The sequence below is a fragment of the Tursiops truncatus genome, chromosome 8, assembly GCF_011762595.2.
Source record: "Tursiops truncatus isolate mTurTru1 chromosome 8, mTurTru1.mat.Y, whole genome shotgun sequence".
Lineage (NCBI taxonomy): Eukaryota > Metazoa > Chordata > Mammalia > Artiodactyla > Delphinidae > Tursiops > Tursiops truncatus.
The window spans coordinates 57,210,282-57,224,474 of NC_047041.1; the positions used below are offsets into that span (position 1 = coordinate 57,210,282).

Here is a 14,193-nt window from a genome sequence, read left to right on the forward strand (position 1 = left end):
TAATGCATGTAAAGCAACTAGAACATAGATAGCGCATATTTTATTTCGAAGAAAAAGCTGACCCTACCTCCAACATCACAAAGAAAACTGAGGCTATAAGATACTCTCACATTTCCATATTCATGTATTTGCATTTATCTACATCTACACTTACCCTCACCTTCTTTCATCTTAGGCTTTTAGACTTAATTCAATCTCCTTCTCTCTCCTCTAAGACAATGGTTTTTCCATTAGTCCTTCTCTTCTCTACCTACAACCTATATTTTAATTGCTCTCCAATTAGTTCCCATCTTTAAAAATAAAACAAAAACCCTTGATTTGTAAACCTTCTAGCTACCCTGTCTTCTTCGATGCAGCATCAATTTCCTCAAAAGAAAATTCTGTTTAAAACTCTAGTTCTCATAGAAATAAAATATCTTATTATAAAAAGATATCAAAGGTCTCTGAAATGACAAATAATCAGTAAAACAAAGGAAAATTTATAAACCTTGGGAATGATAAATGGCAGGGTGAGGTGACCAGGTGTTTTACTCTGATGCCTAGAATGGTGGTAACTTAAGAACTGAGAAAATCAAGGAGAACCTGTTTGACAACGGAAGTGCTCAGCTTCAGGTTTTGGATTTGATAAACTCAAGATGACAGTGAGAGCTTTAAGCAGAAATGCATAGCAGACAACTACTCAATGTCTGCTTGAAACTGAAGAGAGGTCAGAACTAGAGCTATAGATCTAGGAATCATAATCAGGAAGGTCACAACTGAAGCTATAGAACTGCTTAGAATACAATAATATATGGCTAAGAGACTGATTAAGAAGCATCAGCAATGTCTCCATGAATGAGTCTGTGGCTTCCAAATGGAAAACCAATCTGAAGGTCTTCCCCTAGAATGGAGTTGCAGAATCATTACAGCAGAGTGGTCAAGAACATTTGAAGACTCTTAGCACTATGCAAGAACTTTGGGCTAAGAGAAAGGAAGCTCTCTCCTAGGGGTAGTAAATCCTCTTTCTCTAAAGAGAAGGCATATAGATTTAAGGACATTACCTGGGGGGTGACAGCTCAGCCAGGCCTCCCCTTCGTCCTTCCTATGAAGAGAGACAAAAACCTAATTAGGCTCACTCAATGTCAAAAAAGGATGGTACTGATGCAAGGGAGAAAGATCATATAATTTCTAGTTTGGCCACAGCACTTAGACATGATCTAGTCTAACATCTCATCCAGGCACAGACAAATTTTGTTTATTTGTTGAAGAAATATTTGTGGATTAAGTGTTTAATGAATAGATCTGCTGGTTAAATGAAGCTCAAGTATTTCATCAAACATTTCATGAAGGGGCTTCCCTGGTGGCACAGTGGTTGAGAGTCCGCCTACCGATGCAGGGGACACGGGTTCATGCCCCGGTCTGGGAAGATCTCACATGCCGCGGAGCGGCTGGGCCGGGCCCGTGAGCCATGGCCGCTGAGCCTGCGCGTCGGGAGCCTGTGCTCCGCAACGGGAGAGGGCACAACAATGAGAGGCCTGCGTACCGCAAAAAAAAAAAAAACACATTTCATGAAATACTTATTAGTTGCACAATCTTGGTCAAAGTTACTTCTTGATTCTGGTCTTGCATTCTCTCAAAGGCACTTGGTGTGGCCCTCAATAAATGTCACTGGTCTTCCTTTTACACATTGTGTTGTAGTAAGCAATGTGTATTTTATTTCAGCCCACTTAGAAAAGTGTAAGTTTCTTAAATGCAGGAGACTATGTTTTATTCATCGTCACCACTGTTTCAATTTTAAAAACGTATAATAGTTGCCATTCATGGCACTGCTGTACTCATTCTAGTGCCTAGCATAATAACTTGCACAGTATATGATTAATATATGTTAAATAAATGAATGGTTTGCTGTGCATTCCAATTAAGCTGTTTCCTTTTGGAGGGCAGGAACCACCCCTTAACTTTAGAGTACACATCTGAACTCCGCCGAGCATCTATCTAGGTCAGAGACTGGACATGGTAGGCGTTACACTGTTTCCTGAAAAGAACTGTACAATATGACTAATATACCACTAGGGGTCGAGGAGCATACAAAGACTCCATCACACAGTCAAAGACAATGTGGTGGTGGAGAGTACTGGGACTTTTGCAAATAACTGAGGACCAATAAATATTTGCTAAATGACCATGACTACTTGGCCAAAAGTCTTCCTGCCTCCCAGTTTTTCTTTCTCCAACTCATTGATTCTATTCTGTCTCTGAAATCACACGGCGCATATGTGTTTCCTCGGCCTCAGCCCAGCTCTTGCGAGAACGAAAAACAATGACCATGTGGGTTTCGGACTTCATTTTATAGACCCAGGGTTCCCTCAACAATTGATGAGGTAACCCCTACGGATATCTTGGATCGGGCATGTCTCTCCTTAACGTAAGACAACATCCGCTACCCGCCTCTTCCGTCCCGGTTCTGGACCTAGATTCACCTGAGAGCCTGGGCCCAGTCGCTCTGAATCCTCAAAGGAACCGCCATCTTGATCCCGCCTCCACCAGCCCGCGTCTTCCGCTCTTTCACGGAAGTGGGTCCGCGCTTAGGCCCTGCGTCAAGAAAGATGGGCGGGATCTACACCGAGAGGCCACCAATGAAAATGCGCGGTGGATCCTCTTCCCCTCCCCGCCCCTTTGTGCGCCCGCGCTTCCTACAGGAGGCTGGTTCCTGACAGGAGTGTCGGAAGAGTTCCAAGTGCCTGCAAAACCGACGCGGCTGTGCAGGAGCGCGCGTTCGGGTCCTCTTGTCCGCGTGTTCGGTGAGCACTGTGTGCCGCGATCTTGCGCCGTGAAGCCTAGCTGGCACAACTGGGGGTGTGCCAAGCGGCCGCGCACGCGCATGCGTCCTCTTCTGAAGGTGGGAGAGGAGCCAGAGGAGCCATAGGTGACTTAGCCACCTGGGTTTCTCTGCTTTCCCGTCCTTTCCGTGCCTTCCTTTGCCCGGCCGGTTTCCGCGAACCAGCTACCGACCATTTATCCTGTCTTGATCTCTGAGCGAGGGTCTTCCTTTTTTTATTCTAGGGAAGACTGAAGCTAGGTTGTAGTGGGGAAAGAATACGGCAGCATTTACTTGAGTCCTGTTGTAGTCCATGCACTAACTTGTGACTTATTAGGATATTAATCCTTACAGTAATTCTAAGAGTTAAATAGTACCTTAAGAAGGAAACTAAAAAAGATTGCACGCTAAGGTGTGTGCATAGTAAAGTGAGTAAAGTATTCGAACGCAGATTTCTTGGCTTAGGATCCAAGGCACGGTTCTTTCCACCGCACTGTTCCAAGAGGTTTGCCCTTGTCTTTATTTATTTATTTATTAGATTTTTTTTTTTTGATGTGGACCATTTTTAAAGTCTTTATTGAATTTGTTACAGTATTGTTTCTGTTTTCTGTTTTAGTTTTTTGGCCACTAGGCATGTGGGATCTTAGCTCCTGGACCAGGGATCAAACCCACACCCCCTGCATTGGTAGGCAAAGTCTTAACCACTGGACCGCCAGGGAAGTCCCTCCCCTTGTCTTTAAAGAGCTCACAGTGTATTTAGGAAGAGAAAAACATAGGAGCTATTACTTATCCAACTCTTTGGACGTGCCAGGCTCCTTACATGCATTATCTTATTTAGTCTTCAACAATCCTGTGAGGTAGATTTGATCTCTATTTTTCAAGAGAGATTATGAAGTGCTTTGCTCAAAGTCACCCAGTGAGTCAGTGACAAAGCTAAGTTTCCAATCCAAGTCTATTTTCAAAGCCCAGTTTCCCCCTCCTCCCTTAGGTTATACTGCCTCTAAAGCAAATGAGTTTTGTGTAGGTCTATAGAGTTCTTAAATCCTTCTTGTGACTTCCCCATTACCCTCTGGATGCCTTAATATGAGGCCTTCCTATGATCAGATACTTTCTCAACTCATCAATTTCATTAATTTTCCTGTTCTCATACTCTGTTCTCCAGTCATGTAGAACTTTCAGTTCCTCCCATGTCAAATTCTGTCTCAAACCCCCACCTTGCTGTTCCATTGATCAGGAATATTCTTTACATCTCTGGCTTACTCCTTTTCATCCTTTAAGCCTCAGTTTAGAAATCACTTTCTCCAAGAAGCCTTCCCTGCCTGTTCCTGCCCTTGTCTGGATTAGGTATTCCTCCACTGTGTTCCCAATCTTAGCTGTCTGTACACACTGTACACAAGTAAACAGCCTATTTACTTATCTAAATTGTAAACTCTGTGAAGGCAGAAAATGTGTCTGTCTAGGTCACTCCTGTATCTTCAAATCTAGCATAGTGCTTGGTACATGATAGATACTCAGTGATCATTTGTTGAATGAATCAGAGACCCAGGAAAAGCATTAAGTAGTTTTAGCTCATTTACAGTCTGTCATGGTAAAATTTGTACAAAGGCTGAGGTCATTTATCTTCAAACCTTTCTTAAGTTCCTTCTGTATGCTACCTTGTGCTGGGTGTTCTGAAGCAGATGATTGTAGGAAGGCAGTCTGGGCAGATACACCTCATGTTAAATACTCTCACACCTCACAGACTCATTTCTTGCCCTGGACCCTGTATGCTCTATGTTACAGCCACACAACTCTCTCCATTCTCTCATATGTCAAACTCTACACATATCTGGATACTCTCCCAAGTGGTAAACTTTGTTCTTCTCCAGCCATAGAATAAGGCTAATTGGAGAAAAGAACATAGCTTCTCCAGAAAGGAAACATTTCACTTAATTCAGATTCCATTTGTAGAATCCATTCGAGCTTATTAGTGCTGTGCTAAGCATTCTCATATACTTTATCTCATTCTGTTCAGTTCAGACCATTTTGCAGGCCTGTTCTCTGCCAGGCCTAGTGCTAGGGGTACCAAGGTGAATCAGGCCCAGTATCTGTCCTCAAATAGCTTACAACCTTCAAGGGGAGACATATGCTTCAATAGGCTATAACAGTGCAGTGGTCAATGTTATTTATAACAGAGGAAAGTGTCATATATAATCATGTCTCTACTCTAACCTTGCCTCCGTTGATGTTCTAGAGACTCCTAAAGATGTCAGCTCAAGGCCATACCTGGTCCCGACAGGTGAAGAAAGAAGATGAAGAAGAGGACCCACTGGACCAGCTGATCTCCCGCTCTGGCTGTGCTGCTTCCCACTATGCAGTGCAGGAGTGCATGGCCCAGCACCAGGACTGGCGACAGTGCCAGCCACAGGTGCAGGCCTTTAGGGACTGCATGAGTGAACAGCAGGCAAGGCGACGGGAGGAGCTGCAGAGGAAGAAAGAGCAAAGCAGTGCCCACCGCTGAGAGCCCACACCACCTGTCCCCAGAGGATGGCCCTGCAGAAACTAGCACCCAGAGAGATCATGGGAGAAAGAAATCCTTCCACAGTGGAAGTGTGGGCCGAGAAGTGTAAGACTTGGGGATAGTATTTGGGCCTGGGGTTGAGAGCCAGGCAGCCATGGGTTTGGACATGGCTGCCATAAAGAGCAGTCATACTGTCATGTTGAGATCCCACACATCCTCACCCATCTTATGTCACCGATATTAAATATTGACCAGTATTTGCCATGTAAAACAAAGAAATGGGTTAAGGGATGCTCTCCTACGCTACATCTTGGGTCAGTGTGCCAAGTACTGTGCTGATTACATGGACATTTAATTTTAAAGTAAATTTACAATCTAAAGGTAAATTGGTTACCTAGTCAGTTCTTCATTTATTCAGGCATTGGTTCAAAAATATCAGGTTTTTCTGAGACCTTCTCATATGCCAGGCACTGTGTAGGAAATTGATATGATGAAAATATGATCTCTGCCTTTATGTTGCTTTAGTCTGGTTTAAGAGAGAAACAAAACAACACTAGAGCAACTAATTAATTCCTGACAATGATGTAAATGACTTTCTCTTTCATCAGTTGTTCTGGATGTTTCAGTCAGTCTAATGGAAGGAAGAAGGCAAATGGGAAAACAAATACTGAGTGCCTCTCATATGCCAGACTCTGTTGCATTAACAGATAAAGAGTCTGACCTCAACATGTTCCCAAACAAAAAAACACACAATGTTGGCTTGACATTGCAAAAGTACATTAAACATACAGATTTTCAGCTTTTGAAAAGTGGAGAAGCTGTCAACATGGAGCTTATATTCTTACTTAACAATTTGCTGGAGCTGAATTAACAATTTCTCTTTTAGGTGGATGTGTTTTCCAGTTCACAACAGTTGCCACCACTTTTCATTTTTCTTCCATGGAACTGCATTACCCAGTCTATTTCTGTCTGACATTTGGGAGTGGGAAGGGAGTTGGGTGGGTGACCCCTGCTATAGAACTGGAATGCAAAGGGGCATATGCTCTCATCATCATCAGTAACATTTCTTAAGCGCATATATATATATATATATATATATATATATATATATATATATATATATAAAGCACAAGTCTGAAATATGGTAGGCCTTAAAACTACTTTGAGCCTTTGTGTTGGTATTCGGGAAGGAGAGAAAGAGAGGAGGGGAGAAGATATGAGGAATGTGAGTTCAAAGAACAATAAAATCCAATTTCAGGCAGAAGGGGATGATTGTGTGTGTGTGTGTATATATATATATATAAAAGGATGAGTGAATCTCTGTTGGGCCATGTGTACCCAATGCTGTGGGTCATCAGAGGTAGCAGTGTGGACTGCAGCTGTCAGCAAGAATCTCAAAGAGAAGGGAGGTAGTTGAGTTGACACCATTAAAGATGAAGTAGACACTACATATTTGTAACATATATAGCAGAAAGGATTACCATCTGCAACAAATAAAAAGTCCCTAGAGGGATTTCTCTGGTGGTCCAGTGGTTAAGACACTGCTTCCATTGCAGGGGGCACGGGTTTGATCCCTGGTCGGGGAACTAAGATCCTGCATGCCGCATGGTGCGGCAAAACAAACAAACAAACAAACAAAAAACTAGAAATCAGTAAGAAAAAGCAAATAGCCCAACTGAAAAGTGAACAAAGTTAAATATGCCCCCAAAACATAGGAAAATGTAAATATATTCTACATCACTTATAATCAGAGAAATACAGATCTTAAAAACAAAAGTAGGGCTTCCCTGGTGGCGCAGTGGTTGAGAGTCCGCCTGCCGATGCAGGGGACGCGGGTCCGTGCCCCGGTCCGGGAAGATCCCACATGCCGCGGAGCAGCTGGGCCCGTGAGCCATGGCCGCTGAGCCTGCGCGTCTGGAGCCTGTGCTCTGCAACGGGAGAGGCCACAATAGTGAGAGGCCCAAGTACCGCAAAAAAAACCCAAACCAAAACAAAACAAAACAAAAAAAACAAAAGTACTATTAGATGAGCCTGTTGACAAAAATTAAAAGTATTTATAATGACCAGTGTTGGTGGGGATGGAGAGAAACAGACACATTCACACTATTGAAGGGATCATAAATTAGTAAAGCTTTTCAGGGCAATTTGGTGAGATCTACAAATGTTTTAAATATTTAAACAGCAATTCCTCTTTTAGGAATCCGCTTAAACATCTATTATGTTCATTGCAGCATTGTTTATAATAGTGAATAAGTGGTCATAGTGTGAAGTTCCATCAGTGAGGACTGTATTCTTATATATTCAAATATGTTACAACACAAATGTACCTATATATTAATTTGTATAATTAAAATAGAAATAATAGGTCATGGGGGCAGGGTATTCTAGCAAAGGGAAAGGGTGGAAGGACCTCAGCAGGAGGAATGGCTTTCAAACCAGCTAAGTGGAGGGAGCAGGATTGGAAGGACTCCAGTTGACAGGAAGCTAACACTGGGACGGTCACAAAATGTGTTTGGGCAAAGAGGGCTCTATTGCCACCCAAGCCTGTTTCCTCAAGTATCAATAAATGGGGATAATTCCTATTTAATAGGCACACTAAAATAATTAAATGAGAGGTAATATATAAATACCTGGTAATAAAAGTTGTATTTATTGAACTACTATAACTAATATGTATGAAGCATTTAACTCAGGCTATCTGGTTCCAGAGTCTGTGCTCTCAATCCCTATGATATGCTGCTTTCAAATTCCACTATGCCACTTACTAGCCATGTGGTTTTGGGCAAACTACTTAACATCTCAGGATCTGTTTTTTCTTCTGTAAAAATGCAGTTATAATACCTTGCTCAAAGGCATCAAAGCTAATAAGTGTAGATCTTCCTCACAGGGTTGCCGAAAGAATGAGTCAATATTGGTAAAGAGCTTAGAAATAGCATCTGGCACATAGTAAGCATTCACTAAATGTTAGCTGTTATTATTGTTGTGTGCTAGTCACTGTCCTGAGTTACATTATCTCATTTAATCCTCATAACACTACTAACTCTCCTTTACAGAGGAGGAAATAAAGGACAGATTGGGCATCAGACTCCAAGTGTATGTTCTAAAGCCTATGCTATTCTCAGCTCTGTTCTCTCTCACAAGCATCCAGTGCCTAGTACAGTGTTCCCCACAGTGTTCTAGATTAGTATGGTTTTTTAGTCTCTCGGCTCTGTAGCCCACAGCCATGGACCTGGAGTTTAGGGTGGTCCATGCCTATCCCTATACACTCTACATCTACCTCTGCAGAGAGGCCTGGTGCCAGGGATGAGTGGAGAGATCTGTTGGCTGGGTGCCACCGTTGGCTAGGCCTAGGGCAGACTCATGATTTGGCTCTTCCCTGCAAGTTCCTTGGCTGGAGATATGGCCAGTGCTCAGTACAAAGGTGCACTGTAAAGTGTTTTACTAGATGAGTAATGAGATACTCCTCCCACTCTTCCCCCCTCAGGTAAAGTTGCCAGACCAAATCCTGGGCTGCTGACTTTAGAAATCCGAGGAGAACTGGAGGAAGTCCAAGTTGAAACCTTATATACTTTTCCACTGTATGGAATGCTAGGGCTCCATGCTCTGCTCCAGCAGGGACTTAAAACAGGCAGAGGACGCAGGAGGGATTCTTTCCTTCTCTAGCAGTTATCTTCTGAAGAGTTGTCATTCCTCAGAGCCTGGACATCTTTCAGAGCCTGGCTATTCTGTCTAAACATGGAGCTGATTCTCTAAAACTGAAATGTCTGAGAATAAAAGTTATTCCAGGGGGAGTATAAGAACTAAATGAATCATTTCAGATTCTCCAGGGAGATCAGACATTTGAAGACAAAAATGGCACGAAGATTAAAGTACAGATTAAACAAGCACAAGACACATTGGCTGCTTCTGTCTGTAGTGCCTTGTCAGCAGGTCTAGTTCCAGACATAACCCAATGCATGCTCAGAGAGCTTTCCTTCCCTAAATATACTTTACATCCTAGAACAGTGGGGACTGGGGTCTCTGAGTGTTGCTACATTGTCTGAATGGCCAGAATATCCAGATTCCATCTCTTTCTCTCCAACTAAAAAATACTCTTTCAGAATCCACAGCTGGCAATTTTTAGGCTCGATGGTGGAGGAACAAGGCATCCCCAGCCAGAAGAAAGGGACTAACAAGCTGAGAAATCCACTGGCCTTCACTAGGAAAACTGCCCATTTAACCTGGACATTTGGTCCTTCTTGAAAGTTACTGACCCACATAAAAATCCATTTCTAAAAATCTCAGTAATGTGTACTCAACCAGGAATCGAGTGACCTGCAGCTATCCCTGTGAGTGACCTTGGACAAGTTTCTTTCCCTCCTGGGCCAGTTAAGTCATCTGTAAAATGAAGATCAAAACAGATTATTTCAAAGGTTATGCATTGATAGAGCCAAAACTAGAACCCAGCTACCCTGATTCCTAATCCATTGACCTTCCTTTTCTTCTCTCTTGCCTAGCTCTCATGTTTTTGCAGCGGTACGAGGCATAATTTAACCCTAACTGGGTTAAAAACTAAAAGTATGCTGAAGGAATGAACTATGGCTACATGCAACAATGTGGGTAAAACATCAGGGTAAGTGAATGAAGTCAGACACAAAAGGTTATAACTCTATGATATTTATACATTGTTCTAGATAGGTGAAACCTATGGCAATAGGAATAAGATTAGTGGTTGTTTCTGGGAAGAATGACTATGAAAGAATGTAGGGGAACTTTCTGGGGAGATAGAAATGTTCTTTAACTTGATATAAGTGTAGGTTTCATAGGTGACTGCATTTGCAAAACTGATCAAATATACACTTAAGATCTGTGTGTTTCACTATAGATAAATTATACCTCAATGAAAAAATAATCTTTTACAAAAGTATAGTGAGGGACTTCGCTGGTGGTCTAGTGATTAAGAATCCACCTTCAAATGCAGGGGACGCGGGTTCTATCCCTGGTTGGGGAACTAAGATCCCACATGCCACAGGGCAACTAAGCCTGCGTGCTCTAAAGTCTGCATGCCCTGGAACCTGTGCACCACAACTAGAGAGAAGCCCGCACACCACGACCAAAGATCCCACATGCTGCAAGGAAGATCCCGTGTGCTGCAAGTAAGACCCGACACAGCCTAAATAAATAAACTTTTTTTAAAAAAACTGTATAGTGAAGTTTAGATGGGAAGGCAATCTAACATTTACTGAGCACATGCTTGCCCATTGTGTTCATCATCTCCATCTCAAGCTCCTACAAGGGATTATCCTCACTTTACAGATCAGAAAACTGAGGCTTAATGAGGTTAAAATAACTCACCCGAGGCCTCAAAACTAATAAATGTAGAAATTAGGAATAGCTCAGGTTTGTCTGCCTCTTTTCTTTATAATATTGTAGGTGGTCTCAGGAAGGGAGGGGACGGTATTTTCAACCTAGAGCCCAGAGATTTGCATTCCATTTGATTTCACTGCCATGTGATCCTAGGGAAGTTCATTTCCCTCTGGAAAATCAAATGAAGCTTATAATTGTTTTGTAACTCTGAGGTTCTAGCAATCAGAATATCTGTTCCTCTTACCAGGATAAGGCATTATGAGTAATTTCCATTTGTTTCAGCTCAGACTAATCATGAGCAACAAAAGCCCTTTGGCTCTGGTCAGAGGATAAATCAACTAGGTCAGTGACACAAGAGCTCCAAGGTGACAGAACCCAGCAGCCTCCAGTTTAAGAGATAAGCCTGACTCATCCCTCAGTGATGTAATGGAAAGTGATGCACTGGGAATCAAGAGATCTGAATCCTGCTCCCAGCTCTGCCAACGAGGTGCCCTGTCACCTTGAGTAAAGCACTGCCCTTCCTGGGCCCCTAACCTGCACTTGCTTTAGGCTGGCTGGGTTCCAAGGTCACTTAGCTCTAATATCTTGTCAATTTATGAAACCTTACATCTTGCTTTCACAAATTAATAACAAGGAAATGTGGGCAACTGGAAAATACCACTGTATTCCAGACTCCTAAATGGGGTCCACATGACATTGCCCACATGATATGGAGGCAGCGTGTATCTGTGTGTATACATGCGTTTATTCACCTTTTTATCTTCAAGTCACTACACATCCTCCAACTTTACACTCATCCATTAGCTGCTGCTCTTTCATCTTCCCTAAAGGAGACTCAGCAATGAGCAATTCTGCAACCAAAATATCAGTCCTCACCTGGCAAATTCTGCCCACACTCCCAGTGGGGTTCACTTGTAAGTCCTGGCCTGCTGAGCTTTCAATTTGAATTCAGAAAAGCATTTTAATTGAAGGCACCTGCTATCTTGACAGCCCTCCCTTAGTGTTACACCTTGAGAGGAAATCTGAGTTTCCTCTTGTTGCCTTTGGAAACCAACTCGAAAAAAAACAAAATAACTTCAGGACTGAAACTGATGAGTTTCAGAAAAGTACACACAATGCTAAGAATGCTCTAAGGTCCCACAGACCTCTATGCATGGGTATCCCAGAAAAGTAGGGGGGGACAGGGTCTGCCACTTAATAACTGTGTGACCCTAGGAAGTCGCTTCATCTCTCCAAACCTCAGTTTCTCCACCTGTAAGACTGAGATAATACCATCAATCTCAAGGATAATCTGTATAAAGTACATAGCAAATTAGGGCTCAATAAATTTGAGTGTGATACACTCACACTCAGATACCACACACACTCATATATACACCCTAAAAAACTGGTGTGAGGATTAGAGCTAATGTAGTACTAGCATAGGGTCTAGCTCAATAAATTATAGCTATTCTGTACAAAAGTAGGAATGCACTAATGCTCAGAATAGGAAAAACATTAGAGGTCAACTTAGACTAGTGGTTCTGAAAGAGGTAACTCTGGACCAGCAGCAGCATCACCCTTGCTCAAGATCTCCTAAGTCAGAAAATCTGGGGATGGAGCCTAGTAAGTTGTGTTTTAAAAAGCCGTGCAGGGGCTTCCCTGGTGGCACAGCGGTTAAGAATCCGCCTGGGGTTTCCCTGTTGGCGCAGTGGTTGAGAGTCCACCTGCCGATGCAAGGGACACGGGTTCGTGCCCCGGTCTGGGAAGATACCACATGCCGCGGAGCGGCTGGGCCCATGCGCTATGGCCGCTGAGCCTGTGCGTCTGGAACCTGTGCTCCGCAACTGGAGAGGCCACAACAGTGAGAGGCCCGCATACCGCAAAAAAAAAAAAAAAAAAGAATCCGCCTGCCAATGCAGGGGACATGGGTTCCAGCCCTGGTCTGGGAAGATCCCACATGCCACGGAGCAACTGAGCCCGTGTGCCACAACTACTGAGCCTGCTCTCTAAAGCCTGCAAGCCGTAACTACTGAAGCCCACGTGCCACAGCTAGTGAAACCCGTGCACCTAGAGCCCATGCTCCGCAACAAGAGAAGCCACCGCAATGAGAAGCCTGCGCACCACAATGAAGAGTAATCCCCACTCAGCACAACCAGAGAAAGCCTGCGCAGCAACGAAGACCCAACACAGCCATAAATAAATAAATAAATAAATATTTAAAAAAGCCTTGCAGGTGATTCTAATGTATGCTTAAGTTTGAGAACCAGTGACTTGGATCAGGGTTTGACAAACTATTTTTATAAAGGACCATGTAAAAATGTTTTTGCATAACAGTCTCTGTCACAGCTACTCAACTCTGCCATTGTAGCATAAAAGCAGCCACAGACAGTGTGTAAATGAATAAGCAGGGCTCTATTCCAATAAGCCTTTATTTACAAAAACAGGCAATGGGGTTTTGGAACTGGATAGAGGTTGCACAACACTGCAAATGCATTAAATACCACTGAATTATTCACTTTAAAATGGTTCGTTTCGTGACATGTGAATTTCGCCTCAATAAATTATTTTTAAAAAGCAAATAGGCAGGCTCTTCCCTGGTGGCGCAGTGGTTGAGAGTCCGCCTGCTGATGCAGGGGACACGGGCTTGTGCCCCAGTCTGGGAAGATCCCACATGCCACGGAGCGGCTAGGCCCGTGAGCCATGGCCGCTGAGCCTGCGCATCCGGATCCTGTGCTCCGCAACGGGAGAGGCCACAACAGTGAGAGGCCCACGTACCGCAAAAAAAAAAAAAAAAAAAAATGCAAATAGGCAGTTGTTGGTATTTGGCTCACAAGTAGTAGTTTTCTGACACGTGACCAAGATCAACCTTTAATTCTTTGCTTAAACTCCTTCCAGGCAACCCTAATTTGTAGTTATGTAACATCTACCTGCATACTTATGACAGGTCACTCACTACCCCACAAAGTACTTTTTTTTCACTTATGGACAGACTCTGATCCTATCTGGAGGGTTTTTTCATATACAAAATCTCCCTCCCTATGCCTCCTATCCACAGAGAGTTTACTTATGATTGTCTGCTTCACTAAAGGGACTCCATGCCAGGTTGATTTAAAGGATGAGTTCACTCTAATTGGAGAAATACTGAAGGGGGACATGCTTACGTGCTAAAGCACCAGGCAAAGAGAAATTGAATCCCTTAGTTAAATATACTCGACAGGATGGACTGACTTCTCACATACACACACATCCATCATTAGCAGATTTTTATTAGATGGAAGATACCTAGGGTTGGCTCAAAGGAAAGTGGTGACAGTCGGCAAGCACTCCTTCACAGAGGAGAGGAGGCACTCCTGGCTGTGGAGATGTGTACTTATGATATTGAGGGTCAGGGTCTCCTTCTTAACTTTGGCCACCCAGGAAGCTCTTTCCATTGCCACTCAGTGTCACCAGTGCTGGCATGAAAGGGTCTACAGTGAGCTAGTTCAACTTGGCTAGCAGTTCTTCCAGTTCTGGCCGAGCTTTGAACCTTCCTTTGAAGTCTTCTTCAGTGTGCTGAGGAGAAGAAAAA

At 43.2% G+C, this 14,193-nt stretch overlaps 3 protein-coding genes across 4 annotated transcripts in view; 1 reads left to right on the forward strand and 2 right to left on the reverse strand.

Moving 5' to 3' along the window:
* Positions 1 to 2,595, reverse strand: part of PAAF1 (proteasomal ATPase associated factor 1) — a 40,802-nt gene extending 38,207 nt beyond the window's left edge. Inside the window, exons 1-2 of one of the 2 annotated variants that reach the window (XM_073808485.1) lie at positions 2,460 to 2,595; positions 1,041 to 1,081 (exon numbers count right to left, since the gene is read on the reverse strand). In XM_073808485.1, the coding sequence (XP_073664586.1) occupies positions 1,041 to 1,081; positions 2,460 to 2,506 (88 nt within the window). In that variant the 5' untranslated portion in view covers positions 2,507 to 2,595. The remainder of the gene's footprint in view (positions 1 to 1,040; positions 1,082 to 2,459) is intronic. The other variant, XM_019946575.3, reaches the window with a different exon arrangement.
* Positions 2,596 to 2,643: 48 nt separating this feature from the next.
* Positions 2,644 to 6,566, forward strand: COA4 (cytochrome c oxidase assembly factor 4 homolog). The gene is made up of 2 exons (XM_004310951.4): positions 2,644 to 2,780; positions 5,031 to 6,566. The coding sequence occupies exon 2, from the start codon at positions 5,043 to 5,045 to the stop codon at positions 5,295 to 5,297; it is 255 nt and encodes an 84-aa protein (XP_004310999.1). The 5' UTR covers positions 2,644 to 2,780; positions 5,031 to 5,042; the 3' UTR covers positions 5,298 to 6,566.
* Positions 6,567 to 13,873: 7,307 nt separating this feature from the next.
* The window catches only part of MRPL48 (mitochondrial ribosomal protein L48), a 55,183-nt gene continuing 54,863 nt past the window's right edge, over positions 13,874 to 14,193 (reverse strand). The window contains exon 9 of the mRNA XM_019946608.2: positions 13,874 to 14,177. Within this exon, the coding sequence (XP_019802167.2) occupies positions 14,103 to 14,177 (75 nt within the window). The 3' untranslated portion in view covers positions 13,874 to 14,102. The remainder of the gene's footprint in view (positions 14,178 to 14,193) is intronic.

What these genes read in the sequence shown, in the direction of transcription:
- COA4 (XM_004310951.4), top strand. Translation starts at nt 5,043, where the DNA reads ATGTCAGCTCAAGGCCATACCTGGTCCCGACAGGTGAAGAAAGAAGAT.